This window comes from Salvelinus sp. IW2-2015, linkage group LG25 (genome assembly GCF_002910315.2).
Source record: "Salvelinus sp. IW2-2015 linkage group LG25, ASM291031v2, whole genome shotgun sequence".
Classification (NCBI taxonomy): Eukaryota; Metazoa; Chordata; class Actinopteri; order Salmoniformes; family Salmonidae; genus Salvelinus; species Salvelinus sp. IW2-2015.
In genome coordinates, this window is record NC_036865.1 from 11,686,792 (window position 1) to 11,707,611 (window position 20,820).

General features: G+C 41.1%; 1 protein-coding gene across 1 annotated transcript in view; it reads left to right on the forward strand.

The window, feature by feature from the left end:
- Positions 1-8,203: 8,203 nt before the first annotated feature.
- Positions 8,204-20,820, forward strand: part of ttc27 (tetratricopeptide repeat domain 27) — a 127,555-nt gene continuing 114,938 nt past the window's right edge. Inside the window, exons 1-2 of the mRNA XM_023970027.2 lie at positions 8,204-8,488; positions 19,004-19,184. Coding sequence (XP_023825795.1) covers positions 8,398-8,488; positions 19,004-19,184 — 272 coding nt within the window. The 5' untranslated portion in view covers positions 8,204-8,397. The remainder of the gene's footprint in view (positions 8,489-19,003; positions 19,185-20,820) is intronic.

Consider the following 20,820-nt stretch of genomic DNA (forward strand, 5'->3'; position numbering starts at 1 on the left):
AGGAAGTTAAAGCTTGGTTGCAAATGTGTCTTCCAAATGGACAATGACCCCAAGCATACTTCCAAAGTTGTGGCAAAATGGCTTAAGGACAACAAAGTCAAGATATTGGAGTGGCAGTCACAAAGCCCTGACCTCAGTCCTATTGAAAATTTGTGGGCAGAACTGAAAAAACGTGTGCGAGCAAGGAGGAGGCCTACAAACCTGATTCAGGTACACCAGCTCTGTCAGGAGGAATGGGACAAAATTCACCCAACTTATTGTGGGAAGCTTGTGGAAGGCTACCCGAAACGTTTGACCCAAGTTAAACAATTTAAAGGCAATGCTACCAAATACTAATTGAGTGTATGTAAACTTCTGACACACTGTGAATGCGATGAAAGAAATAAAATCTGAAATAAATCATTCTCTCTACTATTATTCTGACATTTCACATTCTTAAAATAAAGTGGTGATCCTAACTGACCTAAAACAGGGAATTTTCACTAGGATTAAATGTCAGGAATTGTGAAAACTGAGTTTAAATGTATTTGGCTAAGGTGTATCTAAACTTCCGACTTCAACTGTACCTAAAGAAATGGGATCTAGGAATATTTAACTTTTGTACTAACTGTTCAAAAGATACAAAATCCATATCAATGTCATTCAGTTGAGGAGAACCCTTTTCCAGACCAGATATGAAAAGCGCTGTCTCATGATGATGATGAGAATGTTTGGTTCTTTAATAACAGGCAGAAATTGAAAATTCACTGAGAGCAAACGATTTTGGAGTTTTGGGGTTTATAGTGTATTTAGAAACAGGCTCAGTTAATGCAAGTTTTGAGCAGAGTAAGGCAGCTAAAGACGTGGGGCCACAGGATTAAATCTCCAAGGTCAACCATTTCGGACCTGCAACATCAGGGATTTCTGTCATCCAATATAGAATTATTGTTATATTAGCTGCCCAGTAATAATATTGAAAGTTCTCTGCAATATGCTTTTACGTATCTGAGGTTTTTTCTTGTTCCAGATAAAAGCAGATATCAGTTTATCTATGGAGATGAAAAAATATTTTTTTTCAGAAAGATAGGAATACATTGAAATTAATATAAAAACTTAGGTAATACATTCCTTTTAACAGTGTTAATTATTTCGCCCAAAGAAAGAGAAAGTCAATCCCAGCGTTCAAGATCCTGTTTCAGGCAGTGTCAAGGGAGGGAAATTGGCTTTAGAATTCCACCAAGAAACTGTGGTTGCAGTGAGCTAAGGAAACACTGGCGATTTGGAAAAACGTTGTCTGGTCTGATGAATACCGGTTCTTGACGTTTCACGCTGATGGGATGACTAGGGTATGGAGAAACCTACGAGTACATGCATCTTTGAAATCGTGTGTAACCCAAATTAGTATTTCAATTTCTGTGTACTCACTCTGAAGTGTACATGACTAAAATAAGTTTGCACGGCAGAATGATTAATAAGGCATCAATTACATTTTTTGTAGATTAACCTTATACCCGGATATTTGACCAAATATCTGTAGTAGAACCTGGATCTCTGGAAGACCAGTTAAATTGTCAGACATATATAATAGCATGTCATCTGCATAGAGTGAGACTTCATGCTCTTAGCCCCCTCTTCGCATATCTTTGATAGTGGTGTTATTACGTTTTGCTATGTCTAAAGACTTGATTGCGATGGCAAACAGCTGGGGACAGAGGAGAACCCTGTCTTGTCCCACGTTGAAGTTGGAGATGGGATTAAAGGTTATTATTTGTGCGCACTGCAGCCATAGGGGAGGAGTAAAGGACTTTGATCCAGGATATAAATTGGGACAAAATCCAAATTGTTTGAGAGTATAAAAAAGATAATGCCACTTCACCTGATCAAACGCCTTCTCAGCATCAAGTGATAACAATATCTCTGGAGTGTCAGAKGAAGATAAATTAATTAGATTTTTTATAAAACCAGTTTGATCTGTAGAGATAATGGAGGGAAGCACTGACTCAAACCCGCGGGCAAGAATCTTACATCGCAATTTAATAAAGAAATTGGTAAAGAGTTTGAGGAGAATGAATCCTCAAATATGTAAATCAAGAGAGGAGAAAGTTGATCTGAGAATTTTCTCTAGAATTTCCTCGAAAATTTGTCGGGCCCACACTGCATAGATTTAATTGCCAACACAATCTATTCTACAGAGAACTGTTCTTCCAATTCAGCAGCTATATCTGGTTCAACTGTACGAATATGTAAGTTCTCAAAGAAGGTGTCAAATAAGGTAGCATTACCAGCGGATTCCGAAGAGTATAATTTTTTGTAAAAGTTATGAAAGCATGAATTGATCTCTAAATGACCGATACATTTGTTACACGGCTCGTCATTTATCTCAGGTATGGTTTGATTTGCGGTTCTCTGACGCAGCCGGTGTGCTAACATTTTCCCTGATTTCTCTCCATGTTCATCATTTTGGTATCGAGATTTACTAATAAGCTTTTCAGCTTGTCCAGTTGAAAGAATATCAAACTATGTCTGAAGTGTCAAACATTGTTTTAGTAGGTCTGTGGATGAAGTGTGAATATGCCATATCCAAATCCAAGATTTTATTTGGAAGTTCCCCAAGGCGTTGAATATTGCACTTCCTTAATTTTTCGCTGTACTAAATAATTTTGCCCCTTAAATAAGCCTTCATTGATTCCCATAATGTTGTAGAAGACATTCTAGGGGTTTGATTAAGTTCAAGAAATAGCTAAATTTGAAATTATATAAAAGCAACAAAGGTTTCTTCTGATAGCATTAGTGAGTTAAGCCGCCAAGACCAATAGAAATTCCTAACATTTTCTGACTGTGATGGTTTCATACTCGCGAAATAGCCTATAAGCCTCCTACAAGTTAGTATAGGCTACCGTTCATTCCATCTCTGATTTAATTGGACCCACTTCACAGTAGTAAATATATAAGTTACCACAGTATTTAAAGTATTTTGTTCTATGCGATCCGAAGCGCAGTTTAACGGCAGAACAGACGGTTTACCTTTTCCATTTACGTTTGTAGGCTACATCTGAATACTGTAATGTCAAATTTTTTCATGTAGCCTAGACAATTTTTAATATATAAACATAATACATATATCATAACCATTGCACCTTTTCTGGTCATGATGAGTTCATATTCCCAAAGTACCCATAAAAAAATGACCATGCACATCTTTAATTTAATTGGACCTATTAGATAGGATCTTATAATTTCAAGTTTTTTCTCTATGCGTCTGAAAAGGAGCACAGTTTATAACCTACCGTATAATTTAACAGTTGAACAGACAGTTGATATTTTGCATTGAAGTGTGTAGGATACCACTGTAAGTAGGCCCAGTGGTGTAAAGTACTTAAGTAAAAATACTTTAAAGTACAACTTAAGTAGTTTTTTTGGGGTATCTGTATCTTACTTTACTATTAATATTTGTGACAACTTTTACTTTTACTCCACTACATTCCTAAAGAAAATAATGTACTAGTTACATTTTGAATGCTTTGCAGGACAGGAACATTGTCTAATTCACGCACGTATCAAGAGAATATCCCTGGTCATCCCTACTGCCTCTGATCTGGTAGACTCACAAAACGCAAATGCTTGTTTGTAAATTATGTCTTGAGTGTTGAACTGTGCCCCTAGCTATCCGTAATTTAAAAAAACAAGAACATCGTGTCRTCTGGTTTGCTTAATATAAGGAATTTTAAATGATTTATACTTTTACTTTTGATACTTAAGTACATTTAAAACCAAATACTTTTGGACTTTTACTCAAGTAGTATTTTACTGGGTGACTTTCACTTTTACTTGAGTCATTTTCTTTTAAGGTATCTTTACTTTTACTCAAGTAGGAAAATTGGGTACTTTTTACACCACTGAGTAGGCCTACTGTAGTTTTATTTTTTTTCAGAGTAGACAATGTTCAGAATTCTTGGGCAGTGCAACGTCTTTAGGTTCGGGAGAAAGTAAATGCAAAACATTATTGAATTCAAACGATCTGTTTACAGGTCCACAACAATTTGCGATAGTTTTTGTGTTTCAGAAATGGTCAAATAATACTGCATAATAAAACATTCTGCCAACACCTTCAAAGACATTTGATCAAGTTTGCAATTGCTATTTCCTTTAGATATATTGTCTTGGACCTAATTCCAATACTTCCAAAATAGGCTATACAGCAAATAAGGGCGTTATTGTTATCATGAAAGGTGAATGATGGGTGTTTTTCAGGCAGAGTTATAATGCTAGATCCAGTGGTGATTTTACATGTAAATCTTGGTGGGGCAAACTCCCCAATTTTTTTKGGGGGGGGGATGCATGCCAGCAAAGCCACTACACAACACAAAACAATACAGCAGAGTCCCAACAGCAGAGTCCCAGTGTCACGCCCTGGCCTTAGTTATCTTTGTTTTTCTTTATTATTTTAGTTAGGTCAGGGTGTGACATGGGGGATGTTTGTGTGTTTTTGTCTCGTCTAGGGTGTTTGTATTGTCTAGGGAGTGTTTGTAGAGTTCATGGGGTTGTGTTCAGTGTAGGTGTTTATGTAAGTCTATGGTTGCCTAGATTGGTTCTCAATTAGAGACAGCTGTCTATCGTTGTCTCTGATTGGGAGCCATATTTAGGCAGCCATAGTCATTAGGTAGGTTGTGGGTAATTGTCTATGTGTAAGTTGCCAGTGTCTGCACTGATTTGTTTTGTATAGCTTCACGGTTGTCGTTTTGTTAGTTTGTAAAAGTGTTTGTTTCGTCTTCATTAAAAAGGAAGATGTATTGTTATTACGCTGCGCCTTGGTCCTCCTCTCTTTCTCCTAACGACGATCGTGACACCCAGCAGCAGTCCCAGCACCTAACCACTGCTACACCTGGCTATCGTCGTACCCTGATAGCGGACCCACATTCGTTTAAGCAAAACAGTTAATTCAGCTTCATGTACTGCCTTTGAAAAAAACATAGCTGATATGGCTAACTTGCTTAAACGAATGTGGTTTCTACTGACAATTGAGATGTACAAACTATGGCAAAGGGGACGGCGAGCGGATAAGAGGCAATCCGTAATTTTGATTAAGACATTAATGAGCGAGCTAGGACGCACATAGTCAATATAACTATTTGTTCAGTATTTTTTAAATGTACAGCGACAGAATTCAGAACATGGGCCGTTCTTGCAGTATTCTCCCTGTACACCAAGTCAGAACCGTATAATAAATAAAGGGGGCATATAAGCAGACAATGAAAGCTCTTACAATATTCAATGATTACACTTCTCTAAAACAGGATATAGGCTACATGTGCACCACCAAGTCAGAACAGTAGGCTAAATTATGAGGGGAAAATTGACCAAATTATTAGGTTGAGGCACATGGGCCACTAACAGCTTACTACACAACATACACTTAGTATTACTTTCTTAGCAACAGTATACATATCTCCCTGGAATATTAGCTAATTTATACAGCAGCATACAATACATTTTTGGACTCACCTTGCTGTGCTGTGCTCACTTGAACAGGAAGGTGGTGTGGCGGTCCTTCTTGGCCAAAATTTTTATCAAACTTTGTCATCAAAGTCTGGCATTCTTTGGATTTATGGTGCTTTCAAGACAACTGGGAACTCTGGAAAAAAAACTAAGTTCAATCATAATGTCAGTGATCTTCAGGTCGGATCTCTAGAAAGAGGCCAGAGTTCCCGACTTGCAATTCCAAGTTGGATGACTGTTCAAACGTATTATCCCAGTCGGAGCTAGTTTTTTCCAAGTTCCCAGTTGTCTTGACCTCACTGAAGTCTGAGATTTCCCAGTTCCAGTGAGTTTCCAGTTGTTTTGAGCGCGGCAGAAGTCATGCTGGATTGACAGCATGGCCAATGTTGAATGTTTATSCTTTTAAGCTTGGAAAAGAGACCCTTAAACCCAGACTTGGACCACACACCCAGTCCACTGAATAGCAGGCTAGTGATTGCTTTGCGATGCTTGCAGTTAGCCACTGATTCCTTCCAAACCACTCATTGTTGAATTTGCGTAACATTTATTCCCAATGGCTGATGAGCACCGATACGTTTTATCTATAATTTATCTTCATATGACAAGGATTGAAAAGGATTTGCCAGTAGATTGTCGACTTGATTCATGATGATGACTGCTAGCCTGCTAGCTAAGATTTTGAAAGTAAACTCAGCAAAAAAAGAAACGTCCTCACACTGTCAACTGCGTTTATTTTCAGCAAACTTAACATGTGTAAATATTTGTATGAACATAACAAGATTCAACAACTGAGACATAAACTGAACAAGTTCCACAGACATGTGACTAACAGAAATTGAATAATGTGTCCCTGAACAAAGGGGGGTCAAAATCAAAAGTAACAGTCAGTATCTGGTGTGGCCACCAGCTGCATTAAGAACTGTTGGGTTTGTGCCCATAGGCGACGTTGTTGCCAGTGATGTCTGGTGAGGACCTGCCTTACAACAGGCCTACAAGCCCTCAGTCCAGCCTCTTGTGTGTTCCTTGTGTAACTCGTGCAGTTGTTGTTGCCATCCTGTACCTGTCCCGCAGGTGTGATGTTCGGATGTACCGATCCTGTGCAGGTGTTGTTACACGTGGTCTGCCATTGCGAGGACGATCAACTGTCCGTCCTGTCTCCCTGTAGCGCTGTCTTAGGTGTCTCACAGTATGGACATTGCAATTTATTGCCCTGGCCACATCTGCAGTCCTCATGCCTCCTTGCAGCATGCCTAAGGCACGTTTACGCAGATGAGCAGGGACTCTGGGCATCTTTCTKTTGGTGTTTTTCAGAGTCAGTAGAAAGGCCTCTTTAGTGTCCTTAGTTTTCATAACTGTGACCTTAATTACATACCGTCTGTAACCTGTTAGTGTCTTAACGACCGTTCCACAGATGCATGTTCATTCATTGTTTATGGTTCATTGAACAAGCATGGGAAACCGTGTTTAAACCCTAAACAATGAAGATCTGTGAAGTTATTTGGATTTTTACAAATTATCTTTGAAAGACAGGGTCCTGAAACAGGGACGTTTCTTTTTTTGTTGAGTTTATGATGTTGACATGACCAGTCCAATCAAAGCTACTGTAGATATAACGTGATTTGACGTAATTGTATCTGTTGCCAATGACCTTGAGCCTTCTTGGATATTTAAAACATTTTTTATTAATGTTTTCTCCCCAATTTTGTGGTATCCAATTGGTAGTAGTTCCAGTATTGTCCCATCGCTGCAAATCCCGTACGGACTCGGGAGAGGCAAAGGTCAAGAGCTGTTGTGCCTTCGAAACACAACCCAGCCAAGCCGCACTGCTTCTTGATACAATGCCGCTTAACCCGGAAGCCAACCGCACCAATGTTATCGGAGGAAACACCGTACACCTGGCGACCGTGTCAGCGTGTACTGCGCACGGCCCGCCACAGGAGTCGCTAGTGCAAGATGGGACAACAACAGCCCTGCCGGCCAAACCCTCCCCTAACCCGGATGACGCTGGGCCAATTGTGCGCCGCCCCATGGGTCTCGCGGTCGTGGCCAGCTGCAACAGAGCCTGGACTCGAACCCAGGATCTCAAGTGGCACTTTTAATGTTACTCTATGGCAGCACCTAAGGGGCTTGAATTTTCGAGCTCTACCTGTAGATTTTGTGGTGAAGTCGTGTCCCCATTAGTGACAGAACACTGAGCCAATCACGGCGCAACTGGAAAACATCACCAACCCCTATGCTCCGTATTTTCCGCTGGCTGCCCCACCACCACAAAAAGCACTGAGCTGGGCTGAAACGCCTGCGTTTTAGAGCTGCCTTACTCAAGAAAGCAAAAAAGATGCGGCTTTATTCATTAAAACATATTTTTGACATTGTTTGCGAACTGATATGTGAAATGCAATAATGCCAAAATAACATGCAAAACAGGTGTGGCTCAAAACAGGTGGGGCTAGTTCACAWGCTCAGTTTCCACAGGTCTGATTTATAACGGGAAACATGGTTATGTATGGCGTGTGCCAAGTTTACAAATCTCAATATTTCTGTGAGTGCGCAGTCTTTGCAGAAATAGAGCATGCAGATATTTAGTGTAAAATGTACACAATGGTTATAAGGCACCTGCTGTGCTGATCGCTGCAAGTGTATAATGGAAATCGCTACATAATGCTACACATTAAAAAAAAGTATCGACATATTCGGAAACGGGCTTCCATATTCTCCTGATTAGGTTTCCCATGATGCAATGCGTATCTGTCATGGCTGCTCACTGTTGCTTCTCACTGCACATGGGTTGAAATTAACAAATGTATACAATTACATTGAAATAGGCTACATTACAGCAGTAAGGATATATATTGACAATTACGCCGATCTTGGTTGGAAACAGTATTGACGTCTTTGTACGACTGTTACAAATCACATTTTGAGATGGTGCGGGAAGCTGAGATTCCCGTGCTCCGAGGTTTTCTGAAACCAAGCGAGGCAACGGAATGGAAGCAGAATGTTTTCAGCTCTGCAGGTGAGATTAAAAATCAATTATGCGAAAATCAGTATTATTATCACACTTTACATTTATTTTGGTGTAGATTTAGATAGTTTGTTTTGTGAGAAATGTAGCTACAATTAAACGTTGGCTAGCTTGGTGGTGGCTAATGTTACGTTCAGCTAACTACCGCAAAAATGTGTGGAGACATATGGCACGCAGTAATAGCCACTGTCCGTCGGTTTGTCATTTGATTTGACTAATGTGTAATGTTTAACCAAGGTTCAATATTAAGGCTACGTGATGATTAATTAAAGCTAGATTAATTGAACTAGCCAGTTCGCTCAATACAGGTTTGAATGATAGCTAGTTAGCTACTGTACCATGCACACTAACTGTCAACTTATGGGAGCAAGCCTAACTAGCTAGAACACCAGGCTAGTAGCGCACTACTAGCTACAAAGGCTAGACCGACAGGAATTGAGTCATTTTAGGCACATGTATATCTAATTGACTGGGTATTGATCTCATAYTCGAACTTTTAAACTTTGAATATAACCTTACATATAGTTAGGTACCAGCTAGCTAACTATGTCACCAATATACAGGTATCAACTTAGCGAGCTATAGTAGCTATGTACCGATTCGTGCCACATCCCACCAGGAGCGTATTCATTACGCCTATTATTTTGCAAAACGTTTCGTAAACAAACGAAACGGGGAGGAACATACCTGAAAACGTTCAAGTTTGGACAGATTATTTACATTCCAGCCCTCGGCCACGCATCCCCCCGTGAGGATGGAAATGTACATATATACGGTAGGTGGGTGTTTAGCTAGTTCAACTAACCCGTAGCTTTGATCTCCGTACTGTGTTAGTTCTCGCTACACTAGAGGCAGCAATAGTGAGTTAATTGCTGCCAGGATCTTTCGCTGAACACTCTGTCAACTTACTGCATTGAGGCTGTGGCAACGCACGTTTGACAGCACAGTGGGGCGAAGCATCCCATCCCCCATGAAAGAACGTACGACTCTATGGACAATCACCATGCACGGTCGCTATTTTCTATATGCTCGGCTATTTTCTTGGCATGTATGCTCATCTTTGCTAAATCCGAGGTCACTGGCTTTGAACAATAATCAGCCATGTCATCATATGTTTCTCGCCCATCATCCAGTCACTGATGGCACAGTACCGTGAGCTGTATCAAGTGATGTAGCTGTGTCATGGTTGTCTGGGCTGGTTTTATGTGCTGTTGTCAGAATAGACATGACTTGATATATTTTTGTCTCCATTTGGATTTAGCCTTTTGAGACATCACTCACCAACAAAAAGCACACCGTTTCTGACATCAGATTGTATTGAAATAATGTATTGTAAATATGATGTTGGCCTGCTTTTCACTACACTGCACAAGTAAAAAAAAAAAATTCCATTAAGTCTACACTCATGACATAGAAATAATTGTTGACTGAACAAAAATATAAACGCAACCTGAAGCAATTTCAAAGATTTTACTTAGTTACAGTTGTATAAGGAAATCAGTCAATTGAAATAYATTCATTAGGCCCAAATCTATGGATTCCACATGACTGGGAATACAGATATGCATCTGTTAGTCACAGATACTTTTGGTCATGTAGTGTATGTGGACACCTGCTCGTTAAACATCTCATTCCAAAATCATGGGCATTAATATGGAGTTGGTACACCTTTTGTTTCGATAACAGCCTCCACTCTTCTGGGTAGGCTTTCCACTGGATGTTRGAACATTGCTGCGGGGACTTGCTTCCGTTCAGCCACGAGCATTAGTGAGGTCGGGCACTGTTTGGCGATTAGGCCTGGCTCGCAGTCGCGTTCCAATTCATCCCAAAGGTGTTAGATGGGGTTGAGGTCAGGGCTCTGTGCAGGCCAGTCAAGTTCTTCCACACTGATCTCAATAAACCATTTCTGTATGGACCTTGCTTTGTGCACGGGGGCATTGTCATGCTGAAACAGGAAAGGGCCTTCCCCAAACTGTTTCCACAAAGTTGGAAGCACAGAGTCGTCTAGAATGCCGTTGTGTGCTGTAGCGTTAAGATTCCGCTTAACTGGAACTAAGGAGCCTGAACCATGAAAAACAGCCCCAGACCATTATTCTTCCTTCACCAAACTTTACAGTTGGCACTATGCTTTGGGGCAGGTAGCGTTCTCCTGGCATCCGCCAAAGCCAGATTTGTCTTTCAGATTGCCAGATGGTGAAGCGTGATTTATATTTCAGAGAACGCGTTTCCACTGCTCAAGTGTCCAATGGCGGCAAGCTTTATACCACTGCAGCCGACGCTTGGCATTGCACATGGTGATCTTATGCTTGTGTTCGATTGCTCGGCCATGGAAACCCACTTCATGAAGCCCCCTACGAACAGTTGTTGTGCTGACGTTGCTTCTAGAGACAGTTTGGAACTCTGTAGTGAGTGTTACAATTGAGGACAGATTTGTACGTGTTTAAGCACTTGGCGGTCCTGTTCTGTGAGCTTGTGTGGCCTACCACTTTGTGGCTGAGCCTTTGTTGCTCCTAGACGTTCCACTCACATTAATAGCACTTACAGTTGACYGGCAATACTCAGAAATTTGACGAACTGACTTGTTGACAAGGTTGCATCCTATCACGGTGCCATGTTGAAAGTGACTGAGCTGTTCAGTAAGGCTAATTCTACTGCCAATGTTTGTCTATGGAGATTGCATGGCTGTGTGCTCGATTTTATACACCTGTCAGCAACGTGTGTGGATGAAATAGCCGAAGCCACTTATCTGAAGAGGTGTCCACATACTTTTGTATCTGTAGTGTACCATAACCTCACCGCCACCACGGGGCACTCTGTTCACAACGTTGACATCAGCAAACCGCTCGCTCACACGACGCCAGACACGCTGTCTGCCATCTGCTCGGTACAGTTGGAACCAGGATTCATCTGTGAAGAGCACACTTCTCTAGCATGCCCCCTGAAGTAGGTTACGACGCCTAACTGCACGCAGGTCAAGACCCTGGTGAAGATGACGAGCACGCAGATGTGCTTCCCTGAGATGTTTTCTGACAGTTTGTGCAAACCCACAGTTTCATCAGCTGTCTGGGGTGGCTGGTATGCCACACCTTGATACGCTACACCTGTCATGTGGATGGATCATCTGGGCAAAGTACAAATGGTCACTAACATGGATCTAAGCAAACATTTAAGAGAAATATGCTTTTTGTGTGTATGGAACATTTCTGTGACCTTTTATTTCAGCTCATGGGACCAACACTTTACATATTGCATTTATATTTTTGTTCAGTGTAGCTAGTCCTTGCCCTGTGTGTTCTTGTAGGAGATATGAGTCTGTTGCACTCTCTATTCTGAAATGTATGCTAATGTATTATATGTTTGCTTGAATATTGAGAGGCCTTGGGCAGTTCAGAATCATATTTCTCCCATATTGAATTGCCTTACATTGACTGCTGAATTACTGACTAATTTGAGGTCGTTGTTTTCCATAATTTCAGTTTCTTGACAGTTCTGAAATGTATTTGAGTAGCTGAAATGTTATGAACAGTGGTTGAGAGGTCATACCCTGGGCTGTAATTTGACCTCTTATCTCCCTTTCTCCTTCTCTTACCCTTCCTCACTCCCTCTCTAGGCTCTGCAGCCTCTGGGTTTCATTAGAGTTGTAGTGAGGTGAAATATCTCAACACCTCACAGGCCAGCCGTGCAGTGATTGCCTATTAACTTTTACTTGGTACTCATCCCGGATCCGGGAGCACCCTCATCAGTAAAAAAGCTGACTAGCATAGCCTAGCATAGCGCCACAAGTAAATACTAGCATCTAAATATCATGAAATCACAAGTCCAAGACACCAGATGAAAGATACACATCTTGTGAATCCAGCCATCATTTCTGATTTTTAAAATGTTTTACAGGGAAGACACTATGTATTTCTATTAGCTAACCACGATAGCAAAAGACCCAACTTTTTTTTCTCCACCATTTTTTTACTGCATAGGTAGCTATCACAAATTCGACCAAATAAAGATATAAATAGTCACTAACCAAGAAACAACTTTCATCAGATGACAGTCTGATAACATATTTATTGTATAGCATATGTTTGTTCGAATAATGTGCATATTTCAGTATATAAATCATAGTTTTACATTGCAGCCACCATCACAAAATCTCACCAAAGCAGCTAGATAACTACAGAGACCAACGTGAATTACCTAAATACTCATCATAAAACATTTATGAAAAATACACAGCGTACAGCAAATGAAAGACCAACATCTTGTGAATCCAGCCAATATTTCAGATTTTTTAAGTGTTTTACAGCGAAAACACAATATAGCATTATATTAGCTTACTACAATAGCCAACTACACAGCAGCATTGATTCATGCACGTTAGCGATAGCGAATAAACCAGCAAAAGATATTACATTTTTCACTAACCTTCTCAAAACTTCATCAGATGACAGTCCTATAACATCATATTACACAATACATATATGGTTTGTTCGAAAATGTGCATATTTAGCGGCACAAATCGTGGTTATACAATGAGAATAGTAGCCAAACTGCAAACAAAATGTCGGGAGAAATCTTGGGAGAGGCACCTAATCTAATCAATAACTAATCATAAACTTGACTAAAAAATACAGGTTGGACAGAAAATGAAAGATACATTAGTTCTTAATGCAACCGCTGTGTTAGATTTTTAAAATTAACGTTACTACGACATACAGCGTGCGTTAAAGCGAGACCGCACCAAAATTAATGGCGGAATAATAGTTTAACATTTTTCAACAGAACAACRAATTAACATCATAAATAGTTCTTACTATTTGATGAGCTTCCATCAGAATCTTGTGCAAGTTGTCCTTTGTCCAGAATAATCGTTGCTCGGTTGTAGATTGTCGWCTTCAACTTTGGAATTAGCAGCAAACATTAGCCATGTGGCGAAAACGTGTCCAACTCACCATAACGCAGCACAAACAAAATACCGAAAATCGCAATATACTGATATAAACTGATATAACTCGGTTTAAATGAACTACATTATGATGTTTTTAACACCTATATCGAATAAAATCAGAGCCGGATAAATCTAACTCCTATAACGAGAGCTTTTCAGAATGCAATCCKGAGGTCTGTCTCGCGTCATGACGAACGTTRAAAAGATTGCACCCCCGGTTCCAAGAGCTTTTGTACGGCCTCAGATCTACCTAGACACTCCATTCCAATTCTCACTGCTTACTGACATCTAGGGGAAGGCGTATGCAGTGCATGTCGACCCATAGATTACATGCAAATTAATAAACTGACCCTGGAACAGAGTGCCCGATTTCAGATTTCTCACTTCCTGACAGGAAGTTTGCTGCAAAATGAGTTCTGTTTTACTCACAGATATAATTCAAACGGTTTTAGAAACTAGAGAGTGTTTTCTATCCAATAGTAATAATAATATGCATATTGTACGAGCAAGAATTGAGTACGAGGCAGTTTAATTTGGGAACGAATTTTTACAAATTGAGAAAAGGTTGCCCACCAGCAATTGTATTAGCAAGAGGAAATCAATGGGAACTGTGCTAGCTACTAGCAATACCCATATTGATGTATGCACATCACCTTCACATCATGCTTTGATGTCAATGACAGTCATTCTTAAGCTGTTGAATGTTATTCACAAAATAGATTATTGTTTTAGTATTTGGTGCATGTCAGGTTGTCATTGAATATCAGTCTCGAAACACATGAATGACATTCAACAATAAAATTGACAGTTTTCATTACAGAAGGTTCTTGGATCTGTCCTAATTTGTTAGTGGAATCAGGGTATTACCATATGATTTCAATCACTTTTTGACACACCCCTTTTGATTCGAATGAAACCTTTTATACATATTTGCCCATGGTAGAAGTGGTCAGAAAGTGAGGTGCTCAAAGTTGACCCATTTTGCACACCCAACCCTTCCATGAGATGTCCATGACTCCATCAATGGAAAAGAGAAATGGTTGAGTTTGATATCATTTTAGAAGTTACAAACAGGGTTGTCAAACTATTTCATTATTTCTTGAAAGAAAGGTAACAAAAAATATGAAGTAGATGCAGAAAGTAAACGGCATAGTGGGTAAATTTCTGCAACAACTAAGATGGTTGAAGCACGAGGCTCAACTTCTCTGCTGTTTTGGTGCCCTGGCTACCAGCATGAAGGGAACCTAGGCACATGTGAAGATACTWTGTGAGAGCAAAGTTTTGCATCTCGCCTATCTCAATATCTGTGGTACTTGTGCCAATGGCATTTAGCGGAGTCTACCTTTAACGTCAATTATCTAAAAACCAATCAACTCCGATTTTGGAAATGTTCACATTGTAGGTTAGACTCCATTTTACATAATCTGAATTGCTTGTGTTGTGCCTGTCATCGGTTGAGACACAGCATACACTTGAATACAGGGTGGGTGTCAATTCAATCATATAAATATTATTTTTGGAACGGACCTATACTTTCATTATCTATATTTATATGAATGCGATAGGTTTCCTATGGAAGATATAAAGTTTAATTTCTAAGAATGGTTATTCCCACTCAAGTCAACGTTCTCTAATGCGTGGACCTTCAACCATCTTTGTAGTACCAGTTGAAATGTCAACTTTATTCCCATTTTAGTACATTTATCAGCCAAAACATGACCTCCACCCTGCATTGAAGAGTGTTCTGTCATATATCATCTTAGCATTTTTTATTTATTTTTTATGTTGACTCCAATGCTTCCCACAGTTGTGTCMAGTTGGCTGAATGTCATTTGGGTGGTGGACCATTCTTGGTACACATGGGAAACTGTTGAGCTTGAAAAGCCCACTTCCATATTTTGTCTTGCCCCATTCACCGTCTGAATGGCACACATACACAATCCATGTCTCAAGGCTTAAAATATATTCTTTAACTTTGTCTCCTCCCTTTGAAGTGGATTTAACAGGTGACATCAATAAGGGATCATCGCATTCACCTAGTCAGTCTGTCATGGAATGAGCAGGTGTTCTTAATGTTTTGTTTACTCAGTATATAAACTCAGCAAAAAAAGAAACATCTCTTTTTCAGGACCGTGTCTTTCAAAGATAATTTGTAAAAATCCATGTAACTTCACAGATCTTCATTGTAAAGGGTTTAAAAAAATAATTAAAAGTTATTATTATTATTTTTTTACCCCCTTTTCTCCCCAATTTTTCGTGGTATCCAATCGCTAGTAATTACTATCTTGTCTCATCGCTACAACTCCCGTACGGGCTCGGGAGAGACGAAGGTCGAAAGCCATGCGTCCTCCGAAGCACAACCCAACCAAGCCGCACTTCTTCTTAACACAGCGCGCCTCCAACCCGGAAGCCAGCCTGTGTCGGAGGAAACACCGTGCACCTGGCCCCCTCGGTTAGCGCGCACTGCGCCCGGCCCGCCACAGGAGTCGCTGGAGCGCGATGAGACAAGGATATCCCTACCGGCCAAACCCTCCCTAACCCGGACGACGCTAGGCCAATTGTGCGTCGCCCCACGGACCTCCCGGTCGCGGCYGGCTGCGACAGAGCCTGGGCGCGAACCCAGAGACTCTGGTGGCGCAGCTAGCGCTGCAATGCAGTGCCCTAGACCACTGCGCCACCCGGGAGGCCCCCTATTGTAAAGGGTTTTAACACTGTTTCCCATGCGTGTTCAATGAACCATAAACAATTAATGAACATGCACCTGTGGAACGGTCGTTAAGACGCTAACAGCTTACAGACGGTATGTAATTAAGGTCACAGTTATGAAAACTACTGACTCTGAAAAACACAAAGAAAGATGCCCAGAGTCCCTGCATGAACGTGCCTTAGGCATGCTGCAAGGAGGCATGAGGACTGCAGATGTGACTAGGGCAATAAATTGCAATGTCCGTACTGTGAGACGCCTAAGACAGCGCTACAGGGAGACAGGACGGACAGCTGATCGTCCTCGCAGTGGCAGACCACGTGTAACAACACCTGCACAGGATCGGTACATCCGAACATCACACCTGTTGGACATGTACAGGATGGCAACAACAACTGCACGAGTTAAACCAGGAAYGCACAATCCCTCCATCAGTGCTCAGACTGTGCGCATCAGGCTGAAAGAGGCTGGACTGAGGGCTTGTAGGCCTGTTGTAAGGCAGGTCCTCACCAGACATCACCGGCAACAATGTCGCCTTTGGGAACCAACCCACCGTCGCTGGATCAGACGGGACTTGTAAAAAGTGCTCTTCACTGATGAGTCGCAGATTTGTCTCACCAGGGGTGATGGTCGGATTTGCGTTTATCATAGAAGGAATGAGCGTTAAACCAAGGCCTGTACTCTGGAGTGCCATCGATTTGCAGGTGGAGTGTCCGTCATGGTCTGTGGCGGTGTGTCATAGCATCATCGGACTGAGCTTGTTGTCATTGCAGGGAATCTCAACGCTGTGCGTTACAGGGAAGACATCCTCCTCCCTCATGTAGTACCCTTCCTGCAGGCTCATCCTGACATGACACTCCAGCTTGACAATGCCACCAGCCATACTGCTCGTTCTGTGCGTGTTTTCCTGCAAGACAGGAATGTCAGTGTTCAGCCATGGCCAGCGAAGAGCCCGGATCTCAAGGTCCATTCCCCCCAGAAATGTCTGGGAACTTGCAGGTGCCTTGGTGGAAGAGTGGGGTAACATCTCACAGCAAGAACTGTCAAATCTGGTGCAGTCCATGAGGAGGAGATGCGCTGCAGTACTTAATGCAGCTGGTGGCCACACCAGATACTGACTGTTACTTTTGATTTTGACCCCCCTTTGTTGAGGGACACACTATTCAATTTCTGTTAGTCACATGTCTGTGGAACTTGTTCAGTTTGTCTCAGTTGTTGAATCTTGTTTTGTTCATACAAATATTTACACATGTTAAGTTTGCTGAAAATAAACGCAAATGACAGTGAGAGGACGTTTCTTTTTTTGCTGAGTTTACTTTCAAAATCTTAGCTAGCAGGCTAGCAGTCATCATGAATCATGTTGACAATCTACTGGCAAATCCTTTTCAATCCTTGTCATATGAAGATAAATTATAGATAAAACGTTTTCTGATTTTATGAACTTGAAAAAATCAGTTTAGGCGTTTTTGATAATCGCGTTAAAGCTTAAATGACCATTGTTATTATTTTTCATTAACTCATTTTATAATAACTCTGTTTTTTAAGCTTCGAAATGATATCAAACCAAACTGTTTTTCTTTTTCAGGGATGATGACATGGATGTCTCATGGTAGGGTGGGGTATGCAGAATGGGTCAACTTTGAGCACCTCTATCTCTTGAATTTTTTGGATTCAGGTCCAAAATGTTACTTTCTGACCACTTCTACCTTGGGCAAAACATGAATGGATGGATTAATTCAAATCAATATGGGTGCCCTTAGCTTTATCATTGGAAGCGTTGGTGTGCTGTGGCTGTCCCAATCTATTTTCTCCCAAAGTGTGCACTTGTTCACTTCCCTTCATGGATTTGAAACGACATTACTGGTTTATGGAATCTCTTAGCCCATGCCTGCACCAATCCAATGCTTTTACATTTGTGGGTACTAGAGATTGTTGGGACGCACGCTGTGTGTGTTTGCCAGTTTGCGGGGCTGTTTTAGTTAGGTTTGCCAGTCTTCTGCTATTGTACACCCAGCCTCTCCTTCCCGTTGCTCTCTCTCAGCCCTCACTCATTCCCATCAGTGAAGCGCAATGCAATCAATGCTAATGAGCCCAGCCAGCCTCYCTGCTCATAAAGAACTAATGAAAGCTGTATAGACGCTGAAGCCAAGCACACAACCAATGCATAAAATGCAATTACTCCAGGCTGAGACACCTTGGCCTCATATCTAGACTGTTCTCTTTATAATTTAATATTTTGTTCCTCTTCCTCCCCCTTCAGCAATGTCCCTCCAACAGCTATAAGTCTGCATGCACACACCAAATGATCTCCTCCAGGGCATTGTTCAATATTCTCATTTTGCTAATGGGAATATGGAGTTGGATTAACAATATGACAAATGAGAGTAGGTGTGTTGTGGAGGTAAGAGGCCCTTGGAGTGAGGTACAGCGTATGGTCCAGTGGCATGCTTGATTTTCTCCATTCCTGGATGGTAATGGTTCTAGGACAACAATAACGAGATGGTTTGGCTCTAATACTTTGACTCGAAACAAGTAGCCTTTGAGGTAATTTGAATTGGATGTAGAGGTATCTGAGGGATAATGATCCACCTATTTCAAACAATGAGGCTGCACCTTAGTGCCTTTCAAGCTAATGGGTGTTCCACAGAGATATGAGACTACGCCATGCAGTCAAAGGAAAAACGGTTTAGACGATAGCAAAATTGTGAATAGCGTCAGAATAACTAAATACTTTGGCTATGTTTAACAATCATATTTTGAGCCACCCATTATTACAGATACACACAAGACACATCTCTGATGCCATTGCCATTGTCTTGTGTTACCTCTATCTCACTGCTTCTTCTTGTTTGCTTTCCAGAGGCGGGTCCCCTGCTGCAGTCCCTGTTCGATGGAGACTTTGAGGCGGTGCTGCTGAGTCCTCAGGTCCTGGACCTGCTCGGTGGTGGAGACGGCAGCGATAGAGAGTCCATTGATGCCTACCTGGAGAGACGGGTCCTGGCCTACCTCAACGACAGCACACAGGAGGACAAGGCTGACCGGTAAGAAACAATAACTGAGTAGGGATCTCATGCTGACACGTTCAATGTTAATCAATTCATTGAATAAAGTGTTTTTAGTGCTAGGCTGGAACAAAAGCCTGCATAGCTCTCCAGGATCAAAGTTGGTGGACACTGCATTAAACAATGCTAAACAAGATTTAATATACTTTCATATAAGCCGACAGATTGCCTTTTTAAGTGTACAGCACTATGAATTAATAAACTTACCTTACTGTAATAGAGACGTTAACTTTTCTAATGATAACCTTATTGTCTAAACTCCTCAAATTGCACGCAGAGCGGACACTACTTAAACGGGAGTATCAATGAATATTAATTTTGGTAAATTAATGCTCAGTTTGTTGTGCGTGGCATTGTGGTACCACTGGCAGCATTTTAGCCAAAGACTGTTACACTAGCTGTGTAGTCGTGTTTTATAAATGTGCAATAAGCATAAAACACAATTCTGTAAGGAAAAGCAACTCGTTCTCATTCTGAGAAAAAAGGTATACCACTTGATTTCAACATCTGAACGAAGTGGGCATGCTGTTCAAACAGTTCGGAGACGGACCGAACGGTGTGTGTACAACAATTCAACTGTTCTACCTTGTTAGCTAGCATATAGATCCATGTTGGCTAAACTTATAAAGATTATCTGTTTACTCACTAGAATGTGGGCTTGTGGTTAAAAGAGAGTTTGAGACCTGTGTTAATTTTCTATAATGCCTGCTACAAGAAGTTAGTCATTATTAGTGAATGTGCGTTATGTATGGTTCTGGTTAAAATTGTAACAAAGTGCATTTTCATATTTTTTTGTGGGTCTTACGGTTTTGGAAGGCTTTTATTAGCCTAGGTATAATTTCACAAGCCCTGATTTCATTAGATTATTGCTGACTGTTTGAAATTCAGTGTATTTTACCTTTAATTGCACAACAAAGCTTATTTCGAGAACATAACAAAAAAAGTCATGATATATATATATATATATAGTATGAATCACCCATAAATCATATTTTTTGTGATGATTTTTAGGCCATATCGCCCAGCCCTAGTACACAGTGACTTTTATTGAGGGGAGTGATAGGAGAATTACCAGGCACGGGCTGTTCCCTCGCTGAATGGAGCTCAATGAAGCTTCCTGCTCCATGAATTATTAATTTTTAATAAGAACAGCTTAACATCTCCTCCTGTCCCGTGGGAGAATGGGTATTTCAGCGGGTGTTGCTACTCTATCCCCCTCCTGTATTGGATAATTTATTTCGGTCTCTTTCCATTTTCTGCTACAGCGTTAGTCAGCTAGGTGTGTTGGAGTGGCCTGTACTGTGTGTATGCATAGCTTTAATTGATGGGAAGCAGTTCCTTTTTGCCCTGAGTCTGTGCCTGGACAGCCCAGACGCCCTATTGAATGAGTCCTGCTGCGAGGACTGGAACAGCCCGCTGTATCCACTGCGAATCAGGCCGGCAGCCTTCCCGAAGTGTGGAGATTAAATGACCGTATCTTCAGTGTTTCTTTCTCCCCCTTCGTCTCTGTACTGAGCTTGTGGTCGCTCTTTTTAAGCCTCGTTTTAATGCTTCTCTACCTCCTGAACTCCCTTTCATTTAGTTCTCTAGCCTTTCTGTTGCTCCTTCTTCTTTG